We start from the raw sequence: 24882 nt of genomic DNA on the forward strand, positions 1-24882 counted from the left end.
TGTAGAAAAGACTTTACAAGGAGCGACTGCTTATCTGATCTCCTCAACCAATTTACCCGGGCAACCCAATACCCCTAAGTGAGACTGATTGTCAGACATACTGGCTTTTGCTTATCAATGACGACTGCCAAAGATGTTCAATGACATATGGTATTTGGTCGGTATCAGCCCGATTGAAAACTGTGATTAGTATCAAGTTTTTGTTTAAAAAAAAACTGTTTGCCAAACATTTGCTCAACTGTCGGCCGACTTTTTAATCTTCAGTGTGCTGATGCAAAACGCAGCACCGGCGCGCGCATTCCATCCGATTCACTTTTTAATTATACTTTTCCTCATTTAATTAAGCGGCAATTACGCTCTGGAATTCATATAGAAATACTTCAGTAAGTGCGGAATGTTTTAAGGTGTGGTGAGAGAAATTGAATGTTGTCATGGTGGTCTAGTGGGGAAAGAACTAACCTCAAGTAGAATGTGGTTGCTATTCCAGGTCAGGCAAGTACAAATGCAACTTTTCTAAGTTTGTATCTTTCTAACTATGTATATCTTGGATACTAATGACCTTGTTTCTGTAGAATGTAGGTCCCGACTGGCTTTGAACATTTTTGGCAGTCGTTATAGGTAGGCAGAAGCGAGAAAATCTCTCAACGTGTCCTACCAAGGGGTATTGTGTTGCACGGGTAACTAGGTTGAGAAGGTCAGATAGGCAGTCGCTCCTTGTAAAACTCTGATTGTCACCTGCATCAGGTTAGACTGGAAGCCGACCCCAACATAGTTGGAAGAGGCTACGCACATTATCAAGAAAAATATGAGTTTTTGAAGTAAGAAAATTCATGTTTTGAATTAAAAATCAATCCAGTTTGGTAATATACAAAGTTACTTTAGCATTCATAATATAAGTAAGAATTATTCATCCTCTCTCTAATACATTTGCCAACATTTCCATTGCCACAGATTAACTATCCTTAAATCGATCTGATCTCGCCATAATTGCTCTGCAAACTCCAGTAAGTTATGAGAGCTAATAAAACGGAGCTCAAATAAGATATTTTGAAATATGAGAACCAAACCAAAGCAGATATTGAAGAAAATTGAGCCACCAGATGGCGCTTGGTAGCAGCAGGAATTAACGACTTAAAGTGAAAACGAACAAGTAAAACTCTTCCTGCAACGAAGCCATTAAACACCATAATAGGTAACATAAAGATAAGAAACTCATTTCACATTATCTATGGTTTTTCCCGCGCATTGCCATAATAAATCGTAATTAATTCGAAAAAAGAAGCAACAAGCAATAAATTTAAGGAGTTCCTTTTCTAAAAGTTCGTTCCAAAGAGGTTTGAAATATTTTTGGTGAAAGAATGCCTTTTTCTTTTTTTGAAAATGGAACATAAAAGAATTTTCGCGGTTAAAAGACTGACCCCAATATGGCGTTATCGAACGTTTTTAGTGCTTGATATAGGTTGCCCATAATTCACGATTACCGTGCAAAAAGTATCATGGAGTCGCGATTAAGGTTCATGGGAAAGTATTTTATATAGATTAGGATATTTTGAGAGCTGTTTAAGAGGATTTTACTTTAATGTAAGTACATCATATTTTATAGATTAGAGATAATGGGTATGAGTGAAATCACCTTTTCTGGTAAGAATTTGAAAATCTCTTTTAAAGCTTTTAGAACGTGCGATTTCCGCAGCGTGCTAATAAACTGTCCCACGGTCTTAAGCCAGCCATATTAATTTAAATATGAGGACAATGATTTTTTTACGAGAGAAATAAGATCCACGAGGAGAAAACTTTGATTAAAACCAGGAACTTGACTAGACAATCACAATAAAAAAATTACAATAAGTTTCGAAGAACGACAAAACTCCTAATTCTTTCGGAATTTGCGAAACTTACACAAAGGCCACGGAGTTACTTACACCTTTCTGAAAAACAAAGGAGTTTTCCTTTCGGATCCCGATCACGGACTTCCCAAAGGAAGCCGAAATCCGAAAATTCCGTTAGGAAATGTAAAAATTAAAAGTTGCGCCCCCAAGACCGACTGTTGTAAATGATTCATAAAAGAATTTGTTGAATTAAAAACTTGTGGAAGTTCGCTATCTTGTTCAATTGTTATAATGTTACAGGCAGGTCAAGGATTTTTGCGGGAGAAAACAGAAATTTATTTTTTCGACGAAAATTCTTGAAAGAACCTTTTTTTTGTTTGCCCAAGATTCGGCAAACTTTTTTGTTGAATGCTGGCTGGTCGCGATAGCAGGTTGAATTTGTGATTTCGTTTTTATTGCTATTAAGGTGAAGGTTGTTTTTTCGGTGTGCTTTTGTTTGAATCATTGGTCTTTATGTTGTTGAGTGGGTGCTGACATGAGGGCAAGGCAAATAACAATATTGCAAACCGCCTTCTTTTTACGAGTCTAACCAAAAATGTGGGAAATGGGAGGAACCTTTCTTAGTGTAAACGGAGCTTATGGCAGCGTATATTTGACGGAAAAATGTAGCGATGTAGGTAAGTACTTTATGACTGACAAAAAACCGACCTCTATATATTTTATGATTTTGTGGCTATAACATTGATTTACAATCACTAACCAGTTGTAAGGTTGTGTCATCATATTTGTCCATCTCAATTCTCAGACAGAAATAACCAAACAAAAGCTGACAACTCCAATTAAAATCCCGCATTCGTCCTTACCGGGCCAATTAAAGTCCGATTTGCGTACCAAAAGGCTTTAAAAAGGACAGGACATAAACGAACTTTATGATATAATCCTCTTCACGTCTCACCCACGGGATGCGGCCGGCTGATTTATTCATACCCAAGACCACAAGACCTATTAATAGCCACACAAGCGTAATTGGGTCTTTAAAACGGTGGAAACTTTTCGAAATATTCAGATAGCTTTAAATTCCGAATTGTTATCTTTATTTATGACGTTTTTGGTATTTCTGGTCGAATATGTTTTTGTGCGTTGCAATTAAAGGAATTATATTATGGAATTTTACTAGTATTTATTGTCATCTTTTATCTTCTAAATACATAAGAGAAAATCGTGTTAGTTACACTTCTTTTAACTCAAGAATGGCTGAGCTGTTTAAGCTGTAAATAAGAGGGAGAAGGACATAGGATTTTTTCATTATCCGGCTACGTGAAGCAGTTAGGTAGTATAAATATATTTAATATATAAGCAGAAGAAGCACACGGAGATAGTATTTAATATACAATTGTCAATCTTCTGAAATTCTTACTTTATAATTAAAATGAGTTTTAAAATTTCTCCCATCCGCTTTGGTCAAGACTGGGATTTAAAACGACACGTGTGTATATACCTACCTATCAAACAAACAATTGAATTTATCCAATAAAATTACAATGCTCTCGAAAATATTGAACAAACCACTACAAACCGTTGTAATTACGGTTCAAAAATACACGTTTGTTTCAATAAATATGTTGGGACAGTCCACTTGAACGTGTGGTTACAAACGATGACCATGTATTGTTTCTGAACAAGAACTTATAATACGTAAATTTTTTACGGCCCTTCCTACTTCTAAAGATTACAAAAAATAGGAATTTGACATTACTTGTATTGTATGGGACTAATTTCAAAATTCTATCCCTAGCAACCAAATTAACTCATGGTAGAATATTGGAAATTACTTTTAGTATTTCAAATTGTACATGAATGGAATGTAGAGTACATATATGGTATTCTCTTTGCTAAGCTCTCTCCAAAGAAAATCTTAGAGCTATAGGACTATTCTTTCTCGATAAAAAAATCTAATACAAGAATTTTCTAAATCGGTCCAGCCCAGTTCTTCTTGAGATTGCAACGTTCTTTTCTATTAAACAATAATAATATTATATAGATACATATTTTATCATGGAAACATACTTTATATTTATTAGTATTTGTAGATATAGAACTTATCATGGAAGCAAAATTCAAAAGTATATAGATTATTTCACAAAAAATTAAATACATTAAAACTGTCCACAAGAACGTGTGGTCACTACGGATGTCCATGTGTTGTTCGTGACAGCTGTTCACCGCTACAGTTTGCGGTTCCCGCTTGACTTTTATAACTTTAAACCTATAGAAACGACAGACATATGACATTTTTATTCAAGTTTGTAAGGCACTGAGGTTCATGTATTGTTAGTGACAGCTTATGACCACAACTCGTAGTTGCTAATGGCGTTTATAGAGTTTCTTACAATGTACCAGGCAGACTCGTTAGTCTAGCTGTCGCAAGTGCGGCTACTGAGCACGAGGTCTCGGGTTCAAATCCCGAGTCGGGCCGAAATCGCTTTGTGGGTTTTAGAAGACTTTCACAAAGCAGCCCGGAGCCTGGAAGTTGGTGATTGATACACCCGTGCATCGGAGAGCACGTAAATGTCGGTCCTGCGCCTGATCTCTCTCCGGTCGTGACGGATTGCCGTCCCATCGGGCTATGAGAGTGTAGGAATAGTGAGTGCACTTGTGTCTGTGCAAATGCTGTGCGCTATAATATGTCGCGCGCAGTTGGCTAATCTACTAACATGAGAACAGCCGCCGTAGCCGATAATCGGCTAGGAGGACATCACCAGGCAGACTGTGTGTTGCTTAGGATTTTGTTGCGCCACTTCTTCCCGGCAAAAATACAGGAATAGGAAGTGGGCATTTTTGTGACTGTCTTATGTCATTTTTGAAGTTCCAAAAGTGCTGATTTTGATATCAGTTTATGATCTACTTTGTGGTGAGAAGAAAGATGTTTTGCTCATTAAATAAATTCGTACGTTCACATAACTAATGTATTATTCATAATAACAGCAAGCAGGTTCGTTGTACCATTTAATAATTTTCTACTTCAAAAGGTTTTCTGTCAAATCATCGCTATACGAGGATAATATAAGAAATAACTTACGGCTGGTGTCGTTGAACCCGGGCAGATGTGTCGCGTTCATATTCTCAGTCGCTCGCCCTCCTGAAACAGACAAAATAAGGTTTAATACGTCTTGTCTATGGAAATGTTAAAAAAGATCGGCTTGTAGATGTCTATAGGAGATAGTTTTTGTCAGGATAAATGTTGAAAGAAATTGGTATAGAAGCATGTCGCTTGACACAGGTCTATACTAATATTATAAAGAGGTAAAAAATTGTAAGTTGGTATGTAGGGGGTAATCTTTGGAACCGCTGGTCGGATTTTCAAAATTCTTTCACTGATAGATAGCTACAATGTTGCTGAGTGCCGTAGGCTATATGTTATCCAGGTACGGGCAGTATTTCCCACGGGACGCAGGTGAAACCGCGGGAAGATAGCTAGTTGTTTATAAAGACGAGGTAATTATAATTTTAACTGTCGAACCACAAAAATAGCGAGGCGTTAAAAACGTATATTCATTTTTACTATCGCAATTGTCTATCATGATTAATTACCTGAATGTGCCTGTACCTATAAGCAATAGGACTCCAGCCCAAGATAACTATAAAAGGCAAGATAAATGACGGTAGACGTACAAATTATTTTCGCTCTTACAAAAAATAAAACCAATAAACCCATTAATTCGACATCTGAATATTTATAATTCATTAATTTCTGGTGCAGGTGCGATAAGTACATTGCGTGCAAATAAAACGGGTCAGTTTTCCAGTCGGGAATAACAACGTTTTAAATTGTTTGGTGACCCTTCAGTGTTGTAGCCACTCTGCCACTCAGGTTAGCGTATTTTGTGAATAAATGAAAAGTGTTTTTAGGAGTAAATGAGTACCTGCAGCAGTTTAACATGTACATAATTGTTTTAATAGTGATGATTTTTTTCGGCACATTAGCATGCGTAGAGTAAGATTATCATCGTTGATTTTACAATTTGTATTTAAAAAAAAAACATATTAACACACGTGACGTTGATTTGATTGTAATTATCAACCAGACCATGTTTATAGGTTTTATATTTGTTATTGTTTTATAGGTAAGATTTTTACAAATTAAAAAAAAAAAACTGTTTTGGCAAACACATTGATGTATTGCTTTTCAGTGGTTTTGGATTTCTCATGATTTTGAAGGGATTGTTTTATCATACTTTACATTTTATATGACAAAATCCTTGCAGTCAAGCAAAGCACTGGAGTTTTTACTAAACTTCATCTTAAAAATAATGTAAGCGTTTCCTTAAGATGAATGGTTTTAATGTAAAATGTTAATATCGTTGGGAACACGTGTAGGTTCTTACTTATTTAATATGAGGAAGAAAAATATTTTTCCACGTATGCTGGTAAATTATTAATTTAAAAATACTAGCTAGAGGAAATTGGTTTTTTAATGTTCTAATTTTTTTTTGGTAAAGTTAAATACCAAAAAAATATTTAGGTACTTTTCAGACAAAGTATTTTTTTATTACGTAAAAGACGTATGTTTGGCTCAAGAAATATGAACTCTCAGAGATAATATAAAAAAAATAAGTAAATAAAGTAAGTATTTACTAAAATACAAATACCTACTGAAAAAATAGATCTTTATTTTTTCAGAATCACAAATAAGCTTACGACTCAAACACTACTGAATCTGATTCGAAGTGACAATAGGTGAGTATTTCAATACAAAACAAAATAACTCTAGAAGACTTATTCGTTTTTATCAGTCAGAAAAATATTTATATTACCTACCAACAATATAATACCAAACTTATTTTTTTGCCGGTTATTTACGCTTTGATACTGATGTTATAAAGATAGACCGTCTTACCACAAAAACTTTTTAACGTCAGTTTAAGACTTGTCTAAAAAAATGTCAAATTATGACGTTGACACAAGGTTCATTTTGGAGACACATTTTTTTTAGACAAGTGTAAAACAGTTGTTAAAGTTTTTGTAGTAAGGCCATAAGAGTTTGCTTTAACGTATCTCATGAACTACTGGTACTATTCCATAATCAAGGAAGGCAATAAAGCATTTTATCCGGGTGCGCGAAGTCGTTCTCACGGCAACGCTGAACACTGAAACCACTGGCGGAAGCTTAAACTAGCTAAACATAAGAAAATAGATAATGGAAAATAATTTATCTTATACAAATACTATTCCTATCCTTTCAATAACTTAGGTGTATAAATGGTCAAAGCCAAAGTCAAAGTGAAAGTATTTATTATTTGTAAAACATAGGTAAAAATAAAATGTAGATCTTAAAATTAAAATAGTGCGCTATGTGTTGTATGTTTCTATGTTAGTGTGTTAATAGATAATATTATTATCTCAAAAACTTATACAGTTACAGTATGATACATTTTGGGAAACTACACATACATATTAACTGAAAAATCGCCTCATTAAAAATGTAAGCCATTTAATGACGATATTAACTCAAATAACCTTCTTCAGAGCTGTGAACAGCGAAGAGATGTACGATGAATTGACGACCTAATTGGCCCAGTGCCATGCCACTTGACTTTCTAAGGGTCGGGGGTTCGATCCCTGAGCAAAGAAAATGTTTACACAGCCGTAGTCGCGCGGTTGTAATGAGTAACCTCAATTTTGAGAGGAAACGGCACGAGGCACGAGTGTTAAGGTTTTTACTGAGGCAGTAGAATGATCAATTTATTTGAAAGCACTACCTAATCAATCTGGAAATCAGAGCCATTATAATATCTTATATTATTATCTGGTTTAAAAAGAATAAGAAAAACGTCAGATTAAGTAAAACAGCAGTTTTTCATAGATTGAGTCCTGAAGCACTTGGCAGTAAACATTTCATTTGGTTCTTTTTTTGGAGTAGGTTATAAATAACCCTTTTTTTAGTAAAAAAAAGTTAGGCCCAAGTTAATCGACAGCTTAAACGTCCATTTTTGTTAAAGCTACTGTTCACTTTGAATTTTTTACGCCAACAGTTGTTTTAAGGATACTGACGCTATATGTTTTCGGTGAACTTGCGCCTTTTTATTTACCAATTACATAAAAGGCTGAGTGAAATTGACCCAATTTAATATCAGTAGTATATCTACCTACATTGGCTCTTGTTCGTATAAAACTAGACTGCAAAGAAAAGAGAACTATAAGAAGGATGTAAGTAAAGGAACGACCCAACTAACTTTATTTTATTAACTAGTTAACTGATACTAAAGTTAGTTATCGTAGTAAAACTACAATAATGTATTTAACGTTAAGGAGTTTCATATGGAACGCAACGACGAACTTTCTTTCTCTGCGAGGAATTTCATGTATCTGTTTACCGCGGATTAATTTGTGACTATAGAAAAACTATTACATATTTTATAGGGTTCAATAAATTGAATAGATATTATCTTTACATCAATACAATGTATATGAAATATGTATGAATATGTATTGTCATTTTATTTGTTTGTAATTATTTTTATCGAAAAGATTGAACAAAAAAATGCATTCTTTTTGTGTGTTAGTAGTGCTAAGCAATGATAGATAATTATATAGGAAATATTAATTTATGTGATTGACAGATATCGAAACGCACATTATTCACCGAACCGCGCGCTTAGTCTTATCTGCGCTCCCCCTAACACCTCTTTTTCACGTCTCACAAACATTCACTAAAATATGATACAGCTCGCAACACTACACTAGCCGCAATGAAAACTTTTAATTCAAATAAAGAGGCTTTATTCGCATAAAACCTTATTTAATGAATACGGCTCTCGTTACAGTAAAGTTTTGGCGTTGAGTGGTAAAATAGGTGAGGGCACTTTACGAAATTTTTTGATGAAAATTACGTAAACATCGTTATGGGTCAAGCTAGTGCCGCCATTTTGTAACTAAGTTAGTTTTCACATTAATTTTACGAAAATACGCCTACCTAAAATGTATATCATCATACGCCTAGCCTTTTCCAAACTATTTTAGAGTCGACTTTCAGTCTAAATTGATGCAGCTGAGTACCAGTGTTTTGCAAAAAGTAGCCTCTCTTAACCCTGTTAGTTACCTGAGCCAGTTACCATTATTCTTGGTAGGACTAGTTGGCAGATTTTCTTAAAACAACTACCAAAAATGTTCAAATGACAGCCAAAGCCTATCTTATCGTCCTTTCCGAAACAAGAAAGAACTCATGACAAGATGATCACATATAAAAATCACTTTGGGACCATTGCAGCCTACATTTTAGAGTACATATTAAAGCTCTTATATATTTAATTTAAGATTCGATAAAAACCTACTTATAAGTAAAACATAAGTTACATGTTAAAGCTCCCTAAGTTACTATAAAAACCTAGAAAAACTACTTATAATTCTTATTCTTTATTGCACACTAAACAGTAAATACATACGGGATACAGACAGTTATGTACAACGGCGAGCTTAACCCAGAATTGGGTTCTCTTACAGCCAACCTTAAAGCGATAGAGATATTCGATAGAGGTAGGGTCAATTATATGTGCACAACAAATATGAAATACTAAACAAATATTAAATAACAATAAACTAAACATATGTATGTAGTAGAGCTACACAGTATATAAACATAATACATATAGAATATAATATTATAAACAAAACACTATCGGATAGCTTCCAGACGTTCGCGCACTAAACATATATTTACCCACACATTTACACCTCGTACTAATTGTTGGCAGAAGCGTGTGAACATGACTTGAGTAGGGTACTTTATTTATGTAACGATAAATTATAGCTTAGTACTCGATGGTGAATTGAGAAGAGTTTCTGTTGATGGACTGGTTTTTAGAATATTATTATGTTGTTAGTTTTGGGTAAGTATTTACTGGTTTACTAAGTAGGTATATCGGAATTTTCACACTCGTACCTATGCACCTCCAAAATGACGGTTTTTTAAAGGTTTACTAGCTTAGTAGATCAGGATTTTTATACTCGTATGTACTTCCAAAATTACTGTTTTGTAAGACGGAGATATGTCTTCGCCAAGTGAGAAACCAATCTTGTCTTAGGTTTTTTTTTAAATATACAAAGTAATTTTATCGCCGGAATCGAACGATTGATTCTCTGCTGAGTCTGCAACAGTTGAGCCAATAGGTTGGTTTTTACATGGTAACACGCAAAAATATAAAATAGATGTAAGCAAATGAGATTGTTCTGATTTTGAACAACGTTATTCATAAATCTGAAATTGTAATTAGTTGATGTAAAAAGTATTTTTGTATAAACAAAACCAAAGTGATATTTTGGCAGGTGCTGATATAATTAATTTTACAAATGAGGGTTATTTGATTTTAATTTGAAGCATTGTTTTCTGCCTACTTAACTTTGAGCGGTTTCCCAAGTGTATTAGTCCTACGAGAAGGCAACCATGAGTGAATGCTTATATTGTAAAAAATAATTGAATACCTGTTTCTTTGGGAAGTCATTTTTTGATATTCAAAAAGTGCTGTTTAACAGCCATGTTTGAATAAATAGTTTTGAGTTTCGAGTGCATTACTTGGAAAAGACCGGATAAAGGTTACTCTATTTTTTATTTTGTCTTATAACTGTCCGAATAATAATAGTTTTACGGATACCTAATAATAATGTTGAATACGACTACACTTCCAGCATAAACTCGGGCACAAAATAAAAATTTCAATACCCATAATGGTTGCAGTCCAATATTGTGGTCGCCATATTGGATACGTCAGTTGTCACTAATAATAATAACATGTTGGTTTGTCATGGCACTCGGTGACTATTGGGTCACCATGTTATACAGTTTTATTGTTATTATAATTTGTGTATGTTGTTCCTAAGGCGGCCAACTTTCCGATAACTGAATGCGGGACTTAACCTTTCGTGAAAAGGAGGGGGGGGGCATTGAAAAATGATCGGACGGAACTGACAAAATAAAAACCGTAAGCAAAAAGCTATAATTTAACCTATCAATATCGTGTCACAGCGTGCACTAATGTCTTATTTTCAAAATCATTAGGCCTCACGAGTTCAGTAGAAATAAAGCGAACGAGATTATATTATAGGTTATCTGTGTTCCTGCACTGTTGAGCGTGCGCGCAGGTGGTTGTTGTGTAGAAGCGTGGTAGAAAAATAGGGATGCGGGACATGCGGGACGCATACAACGTTTTGCGGGATTATTTTACTAATAATTTCAAAACGGGATTTCGTCAAGCATTGCGGGACGGTCCCGCAGAATGCGGGACGGTTGGCCGCCTTAGTTGTTCCGATGTACATATTTTGTTTATTTACAATTCGTAATTAGACATAATTTTTTAATTGTACACATCATTATTTGGCTCTAAAATAATGATACTTAAAATATTGTAATAAAACTCTAGTCTAGTACATACTTCAAAATATATCTGTGATATTATTATTTAAGAATTAAACACTTTTCCCTGCATCCAAGTATAGCACAAAATATGACGAAGAAAGGACACACTTTTTCTTCACCTACAAAATTGTTCTAAAGCTAGCAAAAATCTAGCTCAAAAAAGGAGTTCCTTTAAAAAATAAACCGTATATTAAATTAATTACTTTAAAAAGTTAACTCAATTAACCACGTTAGACGTTTTTCATTTAAAGTCCATCGGAATAAGCTGTCAACGGCTGACGTCAAGTCTTTTGCGCAAAGGTTCAGCTTGGCAATCTTTTAAAATTATTTCATATAAAATTAATTATTTTTAATGTTGTTTTAATTTACTGGAGTTGGATGTTTGTGATGGGTGTTTGGAATTTAAAGGCTGTTGTGATTAAGTAATGTTTTAGTAGAGGTTAAGCAACACTTGTCGCGGTTGGTTCAAAGATGGGTTGTTAATAATATTTATCTTCTCAAATTGCTAATTGTGGACTGGAGAAAATGGTTTACCTTTGCAAAATTAATTCGCATTGTATCTAAATTAATATTAACAAGAGATTTTTTGTGTGCTTGTTTGTACCTTAAAACCTAAACTACAGAATTAATTTGATAAATTAATCACTGTTAGAAACCTACACTATCCTTGGCTAATACAGACTATATATTAGCTGGTGTAGGAAAAAGTTTCCCCAGAATGCGGGTGAAACCGCAAAAAACAGCTAGTCCTAATACATTCCATTTCAACATTACATCTCGTCAGTCTCCATCAATACCGTTATTTATGTCAGTATTTCTTTCACTTCCAATCTTTCTAATATTTTCACTCAATTAGGCCTTACGTGTATCATTCATCTTCACGTTCCATTTCACTCATGTAAAGATATCGGATTATGTTCTTAGGTATAACAGAAAATAACCAAAGTTGTGGTGGCAATTTACATTTCTGTTAATACAAAGGGTCAAAATATAGTAGACCACGCCCACGGAGATAGGAAAGATGAGTGGAGTTGCCATAAGTAAGGTAGGTCAAGCACCTTCTTGTAAGTTAAGCAACGTACGGTAGGCGTGATCAGTTACTAGAAGTAACCAGGAGTTTGGGTTCTTTGTCAAATCAAAATCTATCAATCAAAGATTCTTCTTGATTGATTGGTGATTTGTTTTTAAAATAAATGAGCGCGTTTCATAGAAGGCGTATGTGTGGACCAGTCCCATTTTGGCGCGCTACTTTCTTAGGAGACTTTGCGTAATGATATCTCTGCTAGTCATTTTGTTCTCCATGCTGACTTCGCTACACACACACATACACACACTCATACACACTCAAGCGACTCACCTTCGCATAAACACACGTAAAGGATCAATTTATACGAAGGCCCACAGACCTATAAAAATTTAGACGCTCCACTGACGCCATTTAGCCAGCCCAGTTATAAAGGCATATTTATTTTGTTTGTTTGTTTGCGTGCGCCGGGTTCACGCAAATGCTGTAGTGGCCGAAATTTAACTGTGTTTTCATAGAAGCCGGGAACAACTATGTTTTTGTTTGGTTAGCTTTGTAACGGGCTCAATTCGAATGATGTCGACGTTGGATGTGGCGTTTGTAGATAACAGCGAATTCTGTTTTGGGCTGTTACTGGGTATTGACAGGAGTTAAATATTATAGTGTGTTTGGGAACTACTGAGAAGTTACCGTTTTAGAACTTACTGCTATTTATATTTTCTACTTTAATATGTTAGAAATTGTAATTGTAAACAAAGATAAATATTCCGTTAAGAGTACCCTGCAAACACTAAGTCGAGCTCATAAATCAGTATGAAGATGAATCATGAAGTACGCTCATTACAAAGATCAGGTGTTTAGCCGGTGTCAGTCCGACTGAAAACATTTCCTTAAAAAAAAAATGCCAACCATCGGGTCAACTAATTGGCCGCCTGTTTAGCCTGCAGAATGCACCCACTCTTTACGCATTCAATTATGTACAACAAAAAACCAGCTAACTTTATTTATCACCATCTTAAAGAGACTATAAAAAACAGAACCTACTTTTCCCTCACTATCCATTTCAATCAGCTATTCAACAAATATAGCGTACCTAAACAGGCTGTAGAGGCTTTACAATACCCTTGGGTACGAGGCTGCCTCGCGATACATCAGGATAACGTCTTTACGAGCTCTCAGAGGCACGATAACAGATAATTACGTAATGTCCTTTCTATGTCATTCAGTAGTCTGTGGTCATTTAGTCTTAGTACCTTGTTAAATATTTTGATGAGTATTTTGCTTTTAAAGTTTTATCAATAAGGACTTTAAGGTTAAGAGACAAATCTGGAAGTGTCGTAAAACATTATAAACGTAAAAATGTTTGGATAATGTAATGTATGGACTTTCAAGTAAAAACTACTGAAATGGTTTTGAAACTCTGTTAGTAGTAGGTTACCTTTACACTTTCTTAAACGGTAAAAACTTTATTTTTTCTTTTTATGTGGAAAGTAGTTAGTCAGATAGGGCTCCTTGTAAAGTAGTCGCTCCTTGTAATGCACTGGTACTCAGCTACATCCGAATAGACTGGAAGCCGATCCCACCGTAGTTGCGAAAAAGGCTCGGAGGATGATGATGTGGAAAGTAGTCGGTATCTGTAGAGTAACTGCGGGCAAAAGCTTACGTATTAAAGTTACGAATATAATTAGTATCAGAGATAACCCCATACAAAAACAAAGAATAACAAAAAATAAATTTACATTTACCAAAACTATGTATCTTTTAATGTCTGAATTTCAGTGGACAAGTAAAGTAAACAAAACAACATTTAAGAAAATAATTGCAACCTTCAGTCATTGGTAAGGCCGTGAGCAATTGCCTACTAACTTCGAAGGTAGGAAATAACTAGTTCAGATCACAAGAAAAACTTTTTAATGACATCGTTACATAGTTATGGAGTTTTTTTCTAAATAGAGTTATGCAAGGATTTTTTTTTTCTTTATGGAGGTACTGGAAATAGTCTTTATTATATTATAATATTTAAATTAATTTTAAAAATTAAAAATATACTTATATATACAACTTAAAACTATAATACATTGCATCAAAAAATTGCTCCTCATCGCTGTCACTGGGTAATGTACCCAGAAGGCTGGCAGCATTGCCACGTTGGATGGCAATGCTCAACCTCTGTGCGAAATAAAAGCCAGCCCTTGGGTCACGAGAAGTGTCAACAAGGCGCTTAGAAATTTCCTTCGCAAGGATTAATTTGAATGAATGATTATCTAACTAAACTATGCAATTACATATGTACTTCTGTTATTATTACTATATTGCCTGTATATTAGCTACCTGTTTACTAACGATAAATATTTTTGATTGTTTGTAGAGACTGTGAAACTACTGAATCAATTTGACCTATCCCCGAGTAACATCCTAACTAATATTATAAATGTGGAAGTAACTCTGTCTGTCTGTCTGTCTTTTCTTCACGCCTAAGCTACTGAACCGATTTGCGTGAAATTTGGTAAAGACATAGTTTGGAACTTGAGAAAGGACATAGGATAGTTTTTATTACAAAAAAATATAAAAATAAAATTTATTCCGGACATATAGCGCCACCTATTGGTCAAACCAAAAATCTACCGGAAGTTACTATTCCACGCGAAAGAAGTCGCGGGCAAAAGCTAGTAGGCTATAATTTTGTCCGGGTGCAGAATTCACTCCCTCGTAATAAGAGTATGTATGTATGTATTATATTTTCAATTCAAAACTAATCTAAATGTAACATTCTTTCAAAAGAAAAAAAATCGTTATCTATTAAATAATCATCAAATAAAATAGCTTCTATCCACTATTTCATAGCTACAAACCACTTTATGTAACTAAATATTTATTTAAGAAGCCAATTGTGTTATTTAAAACAGTATAAAGTAAACCGCCAATTATTTCTAGACAGTTCTGTTGAAGTACTATTGTTTATTAGCTGATTTATATTTTTAGGGTACCGCACCTAAATGGAAAAACGAGACCTGTAATGAAGCACGTCGCTGCTTGAGAACTACTGTTAAAATATAAGAACACATTATGCAAACTCAACATATACTTTTCCCCTGAAAATAACATAAATCTTCATAATACCCTAGGGCTGAAAATTAAGTAATATAAGATATTGTTTAAATACATATAAGAAGTCATTATACAACAAGACCTTATATCTAAGACTTCGCTGTCTCTCTGTCCATCTATTTTTCACCAGGCTGTATCTCATAAAGCGTGAGAGTTAGATGAATTTCTCACCGATGATGATGCCGAAACACAGAAAACTAGAATTATTTTATTGGCGTCTAATACAATAAGCATATTTTTTTGCCCATTTTACAGATCATGTTACGGAACTCTCAATACACGAGACCGTCTCGCACTTAGCCATTATTTTTACTACCTTGTTATGTCTGCGCTATCATTGTTGGTTTAATGTTCGTGATAAAGTACCGTTTTACTTATAGAGGGTTAAATTATTGCTCCCAATTAAGTTACTACTATTGTAGCTTTACTACTATTGCTGTATAATAGTTATTGTTTTTAATCGACCCTTAAATAAACCTAAGTCATAAAATTTATTTAGACTTTTTAAAGTGTTTGGGATCCTAGATCGATTTAGAAGCAGTAGTTATCTCGTTTTGTTTTGTCTATGGTTTGTTTTATATTCATTGTTTTTTTATCTAATGTACTATTGTTCGTTAATTTTTATTGTTTCTGTTGTTTTACTTATTACTTTATTACATATATATATAAAATTTATTTACTTTATTCGTGCCGAAACGGCGTCAGGATTGTATAGTACCGAGAGGCAAAGTCATGTGTTGGGTCAGCGCTGAAAACCAGCGCTGTTGTCTCGTGCCTGCGTGTGCGAGACACAGCATTTATGCTGAGCGCTGCCCCTTTTCACACATGAATGACGCAGCTGCAGCGCTTTTCTTTTTGTTCTTCTTTTTGTATTGTCCCTTGATTTATTTGTTTGTATCTGTGTGTGTTTGTTTCTTGCGTCATTTGTGTGTCAAATAAATAGTTTTTCTTTCTTTCTTTCTTCTTTCTTATCTATGGTGCGATGGTCACCATGACAAATCCTCATGGACTTCCTCCACCTGGGGAGAAGCTTAGGGGTATCCCGGATTCTTACTGGCTGTGTCCTCCTTGCACGTGGGCGCGGGCTCGAGGGAATCCAAATTCTTCCCACACTAGTGCTGGCCCTCGCGCGGGCCACGGGGGTAGTGAGGAGTTCACCTACCCCAAGCATCGCCTCAGGGGCACGCGCCGACATACACGCGCGCCACCGCTTCTTCGAACTTCGTGTCAGCACCCATGACTCAAGCTAATCAAGACCTTACTTAGGGCTCCGAACGTGTGTGAAACGTGTCCCGATATTATATTGTAATTTTATAGTGACTTAGTATTAACGTAGTGGCCTAGTCACAAGATATTATCATCGTAACTAAACACATTAAGCAATGTATACGCTAAAGTTATTGTACCATTGCTGCGGTCATACAATGGATGGGTCAGTCAGGTCACCTCAGTGATTTAAACACCAAATAAACATTGAAGTCTGGTAAGTGAATATCTATGACAGTCGTTACGGATAACCACGCAATCACTCCCAACCATGTCAGGGTTACCGTTCAAATAGGTACCCTACCATGGAGAACAAAATTACTAGCGGAGATGTCATAACGCAAAATCTACTAAGAAATTAGCGCGCCAAAATGTGGGTGTTTGAGGGACGAGGAACGATATAAGCTTCGCCCTTATACGTCTTCTATGGAACCCATTACTTTCAAAATAAAATCACAAATCTGTCAAAGATTGGTCTTGATTTGACAAGGAATCCGAACGTCTCGTTAATTCAAAATAACTACGTAACTAATCACGCCTACTATACGTTATTAAACCTACAAGAAGGCGCCTGACCTACCTTCCTTATGACATCTCCGCTATCTTTCTTTCTTCCGTGGCTCCTACATTGTATTTACAGCCACATACATATACACACTTTATACAGCCCATGCATTTTATCTCTCAATATAAAACGAAAGTCATTCTACCATTCAGACTTATCAGCGGCTTTCACTAAGCCATCTTCACAGCAATCTTGGCGGTGCATTTCCGAGTTATTGATTTTACAGCGCTTCATAAAACGCAAGTCGCTAGTAAGCTGCATTCAGCGATTTTTATGCTGAATTATTCTTCGATGAGCGCGGTGGAGTGGTCTTGTTATATTTATTAAGATCGTGACTCGGCGTTTTAAAACTTAGAATTTAAAATATTTTTTAAAAGATTCCGATTTTAAAATAGTTTTTTAAACATTCCGATTTTTTTAAAGTTTTTAAACATATCGATTTAAAAATATTTTTTAAAAGATTTTCAAAAGTAGTTTTGTGTGATTTTTTCATTTGATTAATCTGTTTTTAATATGTTTAGGTTTAAAAGCTTTGTATTTTTTAATCAAGGTCTCTTCTATTGAGACTCAAATTAAATAAATTACACTATTTTAAAGGTCTTTGGATGTCTTTCGGTCCAAGGTTATGTGTCTGTAAGATAACGATTATTTACTTATTAGACAAAACAAATGTACTTAAATAGACTTTAATTATTTGTTTTAGGGATTAATTTAAACATTCTTGATCTCTCGTGATCTTGATTTCATCTTACATAACGGATAAAGTAATTAAATATCCTTTATAAAGTACATAGAGATTCTTGCTTGCTCTACTCCATGGGACGTACTTTTTATAACTACGCAACTAGTGTGGCGTTTAATAGAAGCCTACACAAGGGTGATTGAATCAAAACCTTTGACTTATTTAACGTACTAAGTACGTTAAATAAAAGTAGTATTTTTCATTACAACATCTTTGAACAAACAAACAATAAAAAGCCATATAAGAAAAAAAAAGCCTCTCGCATTCTCAATTGTTTTCTTACAAAAATAACTAGCGTCACTGACCGAACAAAGTATTACAATACAAAAGAATATCAATGGTTTACAATAGAAGGCTAGGAAATAACCGTAGTGGACAAAAGCGTCTAAATCTGTTCAGTAATTCAGTTTCGTTGGGTCCAAGTTCACCAACAACGAAAACGTTTCCTTAAAATAACTTTTTATTTTGAAATTTCTGCATTACAATTCATAGTTCTATTATTCATATTGACAGTTGTTTTAAGAAAAACGGACGTATATGTTGTTGGTGAACTGGGGCCTTATTACAGAATAATGTAGGGTTATGAAGTATTAGACAGTTTGAGAGCTTTTACTTATGGTCATAAATGTAACACATTGTTTATTTTTATGACAGTCTGAGTCTGTATATAATATAACAAGCATTATCTCTCGAGTCTTTTCCCAACTATGTTAGGGTCGGCTTCCAGTCCAACTGGATGCGGCTGAGTGCTAGTGTTTTACAAGGAGCAACTGCCTATCTGACTTCTTCAACCCAGTTACCCGGGCCACCCAACACCCCTTGCTTAGACTGGTGTCAGACTTACTGGCCTCTGACTACCAGAATATAATATAACAAGCAGTCACGTAGATGAAAATATAAAGGAATATCAATGGCTAACAATAGAAGGCTAGGATATAACCGTAGTGGACAAAAGCGTCTAAATCTGTTCGGTAATTCAGTTCTGGTATACTCGGGTTGGATTAGCGACACCCTTATTTCAGAAGAATGTAGAGTTATGAAGTGTTAGACAGTTCCAGGGCTTGTACTTAGGGTCCTAAATCTGAAGCATTGTTTATTTTTCGCCTGTAATGTAGCAAGCAATCATGATAGTATGGTGATTGGTATATTAAGATACATTTTATATCAATGCAGTTTATGTCTCAATATGAAATGAAAGTCTTTCTACCATTCAGATTTATCAGCGAAGCTATCTTTTCATCTTCTTTTATGTTTAGCTGAGACCATTAATACCTTCGGTAAATACTGCTTACCTAATTAATGCTAACTTTTTGCAATAAAGGCGTGAGATAGTATGAAAAGTAATATTTTAATATGGCATAATCTTAAATCCTGCACCCTTTAAGATTTCCTTCATCTATGGCACCAAAGGCATAGACTCTCACTTGCGTATGGACACGCTATTTCCGTCTGTCGCGCGAAAAGTGGAGTATTTAAGTGGTATCAGACTCAAAGCTTTGTAGTCAGAAAGTAGTTAGACTTCAATGAACACTACGGAATGCACATTTCGTTGGAGAAGCTTGCTTGAGATTCTCTTGTTCTTCTTATTGGAGAACTTTGAGGAATAAAGTACGAGTGAAGGTCTACCTATAAATTAGATTGACTGGAAGAAATGTATTATAAGGGAGGTTTTAATCGGTGACGCAGAGATGCGGAAACGCAAAATATATTGAGCTGATGCCAAACAAAATTAAGGTCTAATTTTCTTGTCATTAATTCTGTTAATTTCCAATTTTCACTCTACGTATACATATCGAGTCGTTTTTAAGTAGGCTGTAAGAGAACTTGATTTTTTTGATCTTTTAAAAGCTAAATCAAAAGTTATGTGTATGTGTGCAGTTTACCAATTACGAAACTTAAGTTACAAAACAACAGTTTAGTTATAAGTCAAATACGCACAAAATTTTATCCGTTTTGTTCACGATTGTGTACGGACATGTAAACTGTGAACAAAGGGACTGAGTATAGATCTATTCAGCACATCCAAATATCAATATTTTACACATAACAACAGCTCAGACTTACCAAAACTACAGAGTAACCGATATTCTATTGTTACTAGTTGTCAGATTTTCAGCCTACTCGCAACGACTTGTCATATCAGATCATTCAAACGAAAAGCAACCTTTAACATTGGCACTTACGACATTATGATAATGACAGTCTAAGAAGACTGGTACAATTTGTATTGGAAAATGACTTAAGTGCCAATGTCAATAAGGTTTATTTTCTAATGGGTTGTGAAATGGTGTGGGTGACTGTTTTACATGTTTCAGAAGTGTCGTGTGTTTTGTATGTTATCAACATGAAATCGTAGATTGATTGTGATGAAATGGACAGTTTGTGCAGTTTAACATGGAATTATGTTTTTACAACGAATTGATACGTAGGTATACCTACAAAAGTAAAGATACTTACATTGTGTATATAGTCATCGATTTTTAACAAATGGTTAATAAAAAAGTTTTGTTATTCTGTATATTGAAAACTAGCCGTTTTCCCGCGGTTTCACCCGCGTCCCGTGGGAGCACGTGGGAGCTGCTGCCCGCACCGGGATAAAATATAGTTTATGTTACTCGCAGATAATATAGCTTTCTAATGGTGAAAGAGTATTTAAAATCGGTCCGGTAGTTTTTGAGTTTATCCATTACAACCAAACAGACAAAGTTTTCCTCTTTATAATATTAGTATAGATGTAGAAAACTGTTAATTATTGATCGAGGAAGTTTTAGACTATCTTTTATACGAATACGCGTGGAAGTTTTCCTGAATATTTAAAGCGGATATGGGAATCGAACTCAGAACTACATTCTTCTAACCACTACACCAAAGTGATAGCCAATAAAAATCCCGTCCCGAACAATATCATAATATACACAAAACTATAACATTCTTTTATATGAAAGCTTTATTGCATCATAGAGAAATATAGTAAAAGTATATTATTACAATGTACCATTCATTGGAGCACTTAACTTGGTATTATCAAGTGTAGGGTAAACGCAGAAGGCCCATTTTATAAGTTTCTAAAAATAGCTCAATAAACTAGAAGTCTTTGTTTTTTTGTGAATTTCAATGTTAATCCATATATATATTCTTATTATTTATTATACATATGTTAATCCATATAAGTCTTAGTTTCAACGTTTTTCAACATTCAATCCAATATTTCAGATAAACGGGATAATATTCGCTTGAAATATATGTATGTGCTTTTTTAAACTAACACTACAAAATGTAAGGAAGTGCGAAAAAGATTATACAGTCTCACTTTAACTCATACAAAAAATAACTGTTCAAAAGAAAAATAAAGAGTAGATTAAGTAATTCAAATCAAAACATTTGGTTCAGTGAAATAATTTTATCTAGGCAAAAAAATAAAACTAAAATATTTATAAAACTTCTGCACTCATCTACTTCGTAATAATACTAGGCATTCGATAAGTATATAAAATACCAAAGTACTGATATATGACGTACTCACAAAACATATTGGAACCAGGATTTAGAACAGGTGTTTAAGAGCTCATAAATATAAGGTCTTATTGAAATCTAGGTCTTATGTAGTTTGTAATAAGGTTTTATTATGAATGCAGCTGGTTCACTATGTAAGTATTACTACATAGAATAAAGCAAAGTCGCCTTTTCTGTCCCTATGTCCCTATATCCCTTTGTACGCTTAAGTCTGCAAAACTACGCAACCGATTTTCATGCAGTTTTTTAAATAGATAGATTTAATCACTAAATTACTATGTATGCAATTTATAATAACATACATTAAATAGCGCAACCAATATTATACATATACTGCTGAATTTAGCAAAACATAGGTAAAATAGTTATTTAATCCTTTATAACATTGCTAGTTATATTTTGAAAGTCCCATGATTGTTACAAAAGTAGTAAGCCTATTGTAAAAGTTTTAATATCTATCAATTGGGTCCTTGAGGTAATTCCAAAGGGGTACAGGGTTGCCCAGGTAACAGGGTTGGGAAAGTTACGTTGTTAGTCGGTCCATAGAAAATACTGGTAAGGTACCAGCAGTAAGTTGCTACAAAAATCTGTCAAATTTTATCAATCGGACATATGTAATACATCCATGTCTTCCGCTATTGCAGTAAGGTTGAAAATCTATTGAAGTTTGACAGATTAACAAAAGGATACCAGATGATGACATGTAATTCCTAGTTATCAATTTCCTTACCACAACTATAAGACAAAACTACACAACAATACAAAAAATACATATCTATTTTCAAAGGTTCGCAATACAGAATTTAACTGGACGTTTAACAAAAGGAGTAATGCCAAACCCTTGTGTGCATTTCACAGCGGACGGTCAAATCATAATGCATGATGAAACTTGTACGCTCCTATGATTTTACAAGTAAAGAATTCTTTGGGAACGACAGTATACTCGTAGGTCGGGTTTTGTGGAATATTTTGCTAACTTTTTCCTGGGAGGAATAAATTGTTTTTGAATTTGTATTTTCTATTCGGAAATGTCAAAGTGCAGTAATTATTGGTTTTCTGTATTTCGTTGATTCTGATGGTTAAGGTTTCAATATTTAAGAAAATACTTAGGTACTTAAGCTAAGATGTTTAAAAAACCATAAGCAAATAACTTCAAGTGTTTCAATGTGTATTTTAAAAAGTCTTTAATCTCAAAGGCACCGTGATTATTGCTCAGTCTTCCTACCTAAGAAGTTTAATTACCTATCTTGATTATATCTACTTAATACATAGCCTTTATTTACGTCCAAAAAAAAAGCTCACCTTTGATACAGCACACTTAAGAATACCTAACAAGCTCAACATCTGTGTCAGTGGCAAGTGTAGGCAATTTCACGGTGAACGCGTAAATCTGTCAGACTGCACATTACACGTCAACGACTGCTCGCAGATAGGCATAATATGTGTCTAAGGTTTGTGAGAATTCTGCCTAACGTTGTTTAGGAAGGAAGAAGGAATTTGAATCTGCTGACTGGAATTTCGCTAGCTTGTTCTAAGGATAAATTAATTCTTTCTGTAATTGTCTGTATTCAGAAGTGCAGTAATGATGGGCTCTGGAAAGTAAATGCATTTCATGTAGGTACTAGATCTATAGAGGTATCTAGCTTCTAAATTAACTACGTACTAATCTAAGGTTAAGAAGTCATTATATATAGGTATCTGTAGGTCTAAGTATTGTAGTCAAAACGAATAAAGCAAAGATTTTTTAGAAATCCTAAGCAAACTACCCAAAGTATCTGAACGAAATATGGATTTTAAAAATACTCAATCTCGAATAGGTACGGTGAACGCGTAAATCTGTCAGACTGCACATTACACGTCAACGACTGCTCGCAGATAGGCATAATATATGTCTAAGGTTCGTGTGAATTGTGCCTAAAGTTATTTAGATGGGAAGAAGGAATTTGAATCTTTGGTCTGGATTTGTGTACGATTTTATGAGCAGATTGAGTCTATCATCATTAAGTTTAGATAATTCAGGATTTTTTTCTTTTATAGGTTCAACATCTGCCTAGCCTTTTCCCAGCTATGTTGGGGTCGGCTTCCAGTCTTAAAACCAGATGCAGCTGAGTACCAGTGTTTTACATGAAGCGACTGCTTAACTGACCTCCCGATCACCCATTGGTAACGCTATTTGTCAATCTTTTTGGCTACCCATAACGACTGCCAAAGATGCCCAAATGACAGCCGGGACCTACAGTTCACGGAAGAACTTAGACACATTTATGACAAGATGGTAGTACCATGTAGTAATCAATGTATTTACCAATACCATTGGCTAACTGTGTTAAATTGTCAGAAAAATTCTTACAATTTGTCTGTTTTATAATAACAAGAAACCTAAAGTTAGTAGGTATAAAAGAAGTAAGTTAACACCAAAAAACTAATACAAGCAAACGTATAACAGTATATTCTAATATTCCTTTACAAAAAAGGTCACGATTTTTTCACTAGTTAAGGTGACTTTCTCAAGCATATCAATTTTAACGGTATCAAAGTACAAAGTTACGCTGAATTATGCAAAACAAAACCTATACTTGTGCTAAAAAGTAATGTTCTTTTATGTAACTTTAGTATTAACAATGGTATCTCAGAATTTGTGTCAATATACATATTTTTGTTATGTTATGTTCGTTTAAAAGTACCTAATGTAGACTGAACTAAATGCAAATAAAAACAAAATGTCTCGCTAGATTTTTGTTTTATTTTTTAAACATTTTTAGGAGGATACAAAAAGTAAACAAAAAATATTTCTGTAAAATTTTTACCAATATTATAAAAAATATTAATAAACAAAACTTTAATTGAATTTTTCAAAATAATTCAATTTGTAGCTAAAAAGTCACGCCACACACCGCAAAACCGCAAATTAAAAGTTAAACGTAAATTAATAAAATAAAGGCGACGGTCCAATATCGAAATTCCCAATATTGAATTTCCGTTCCCAATGGGAATTTAACAAAATGTTATTTGGAAATTCCCACTGGCGCTAAAGTGTTTTCCAAGCGATATTTTAAAATATTATCCCGGGTACCGTTGGGTTCGTGGTAATTAATTTTGTAATCAGTATATACGGTACTGATAATGAACCAATTAAAATTAAATATATTTTGTTATCGTTTTTAATGAGCCAACTGTTGCTGGTATTTTCTTTATTTTAATGTAAAAAATACAGCACGCTTTTAGCGCTTTCGAATTATACGAAGTGGTGTTTGTAGTTTTAATGATGGATAACAATTAAATAATTTTCTGTCATAATTATGTTAATATGTATGTATAATATTTACTTATGTTCATGTTACTGTCTTTAAGTATATTGGATGAAAAATTGTGTAAAAGGCATTGCTGAAAGTTCTGAATGAAGACAAACTTAAAAAATAATATATA

The 24882-nt window shown here is 34.3% G+C and overlaps 1 protein-coding gene across 1 annotated transcript in view; it reads right to left on the reverse strand.

The window, feature by feature from the left end:
- LOC124637862 (5-hydroxytryptamine receptor) overlaps positions 1–24882 on the reverse strand; it is a 97588-nt gene that overhangs the window by 20904 nt on the left and 51802 nt on the right. Inside the window, exon 2 of the mRNA XM_047174580.1 lies at positions 4909–4968. Coding sequence (XP_047030536.1) covers positions 4909–4948 — 40 coding nt within the window. The 5' untranslated portion in view covers positions 4949–4968. The remainder of the gene's footprint in view (positions 1–4908; positions 4969–24882) is intronic.

Source organism: Helicoverpa zea, chromosome 16, assembly GCF_022581195.2.
Source record: "Helicoverpa zea isolate HzStark_Cry1AcR chromosome 16, ilHelZeax1.1, whole genome shotgun sequence".
NCBI lineage: Eukaryota > Metazoa > Arthropoda > Insecta > Lepidoptera > Noctuidae > Helicoverpa > Helicoverpa zea.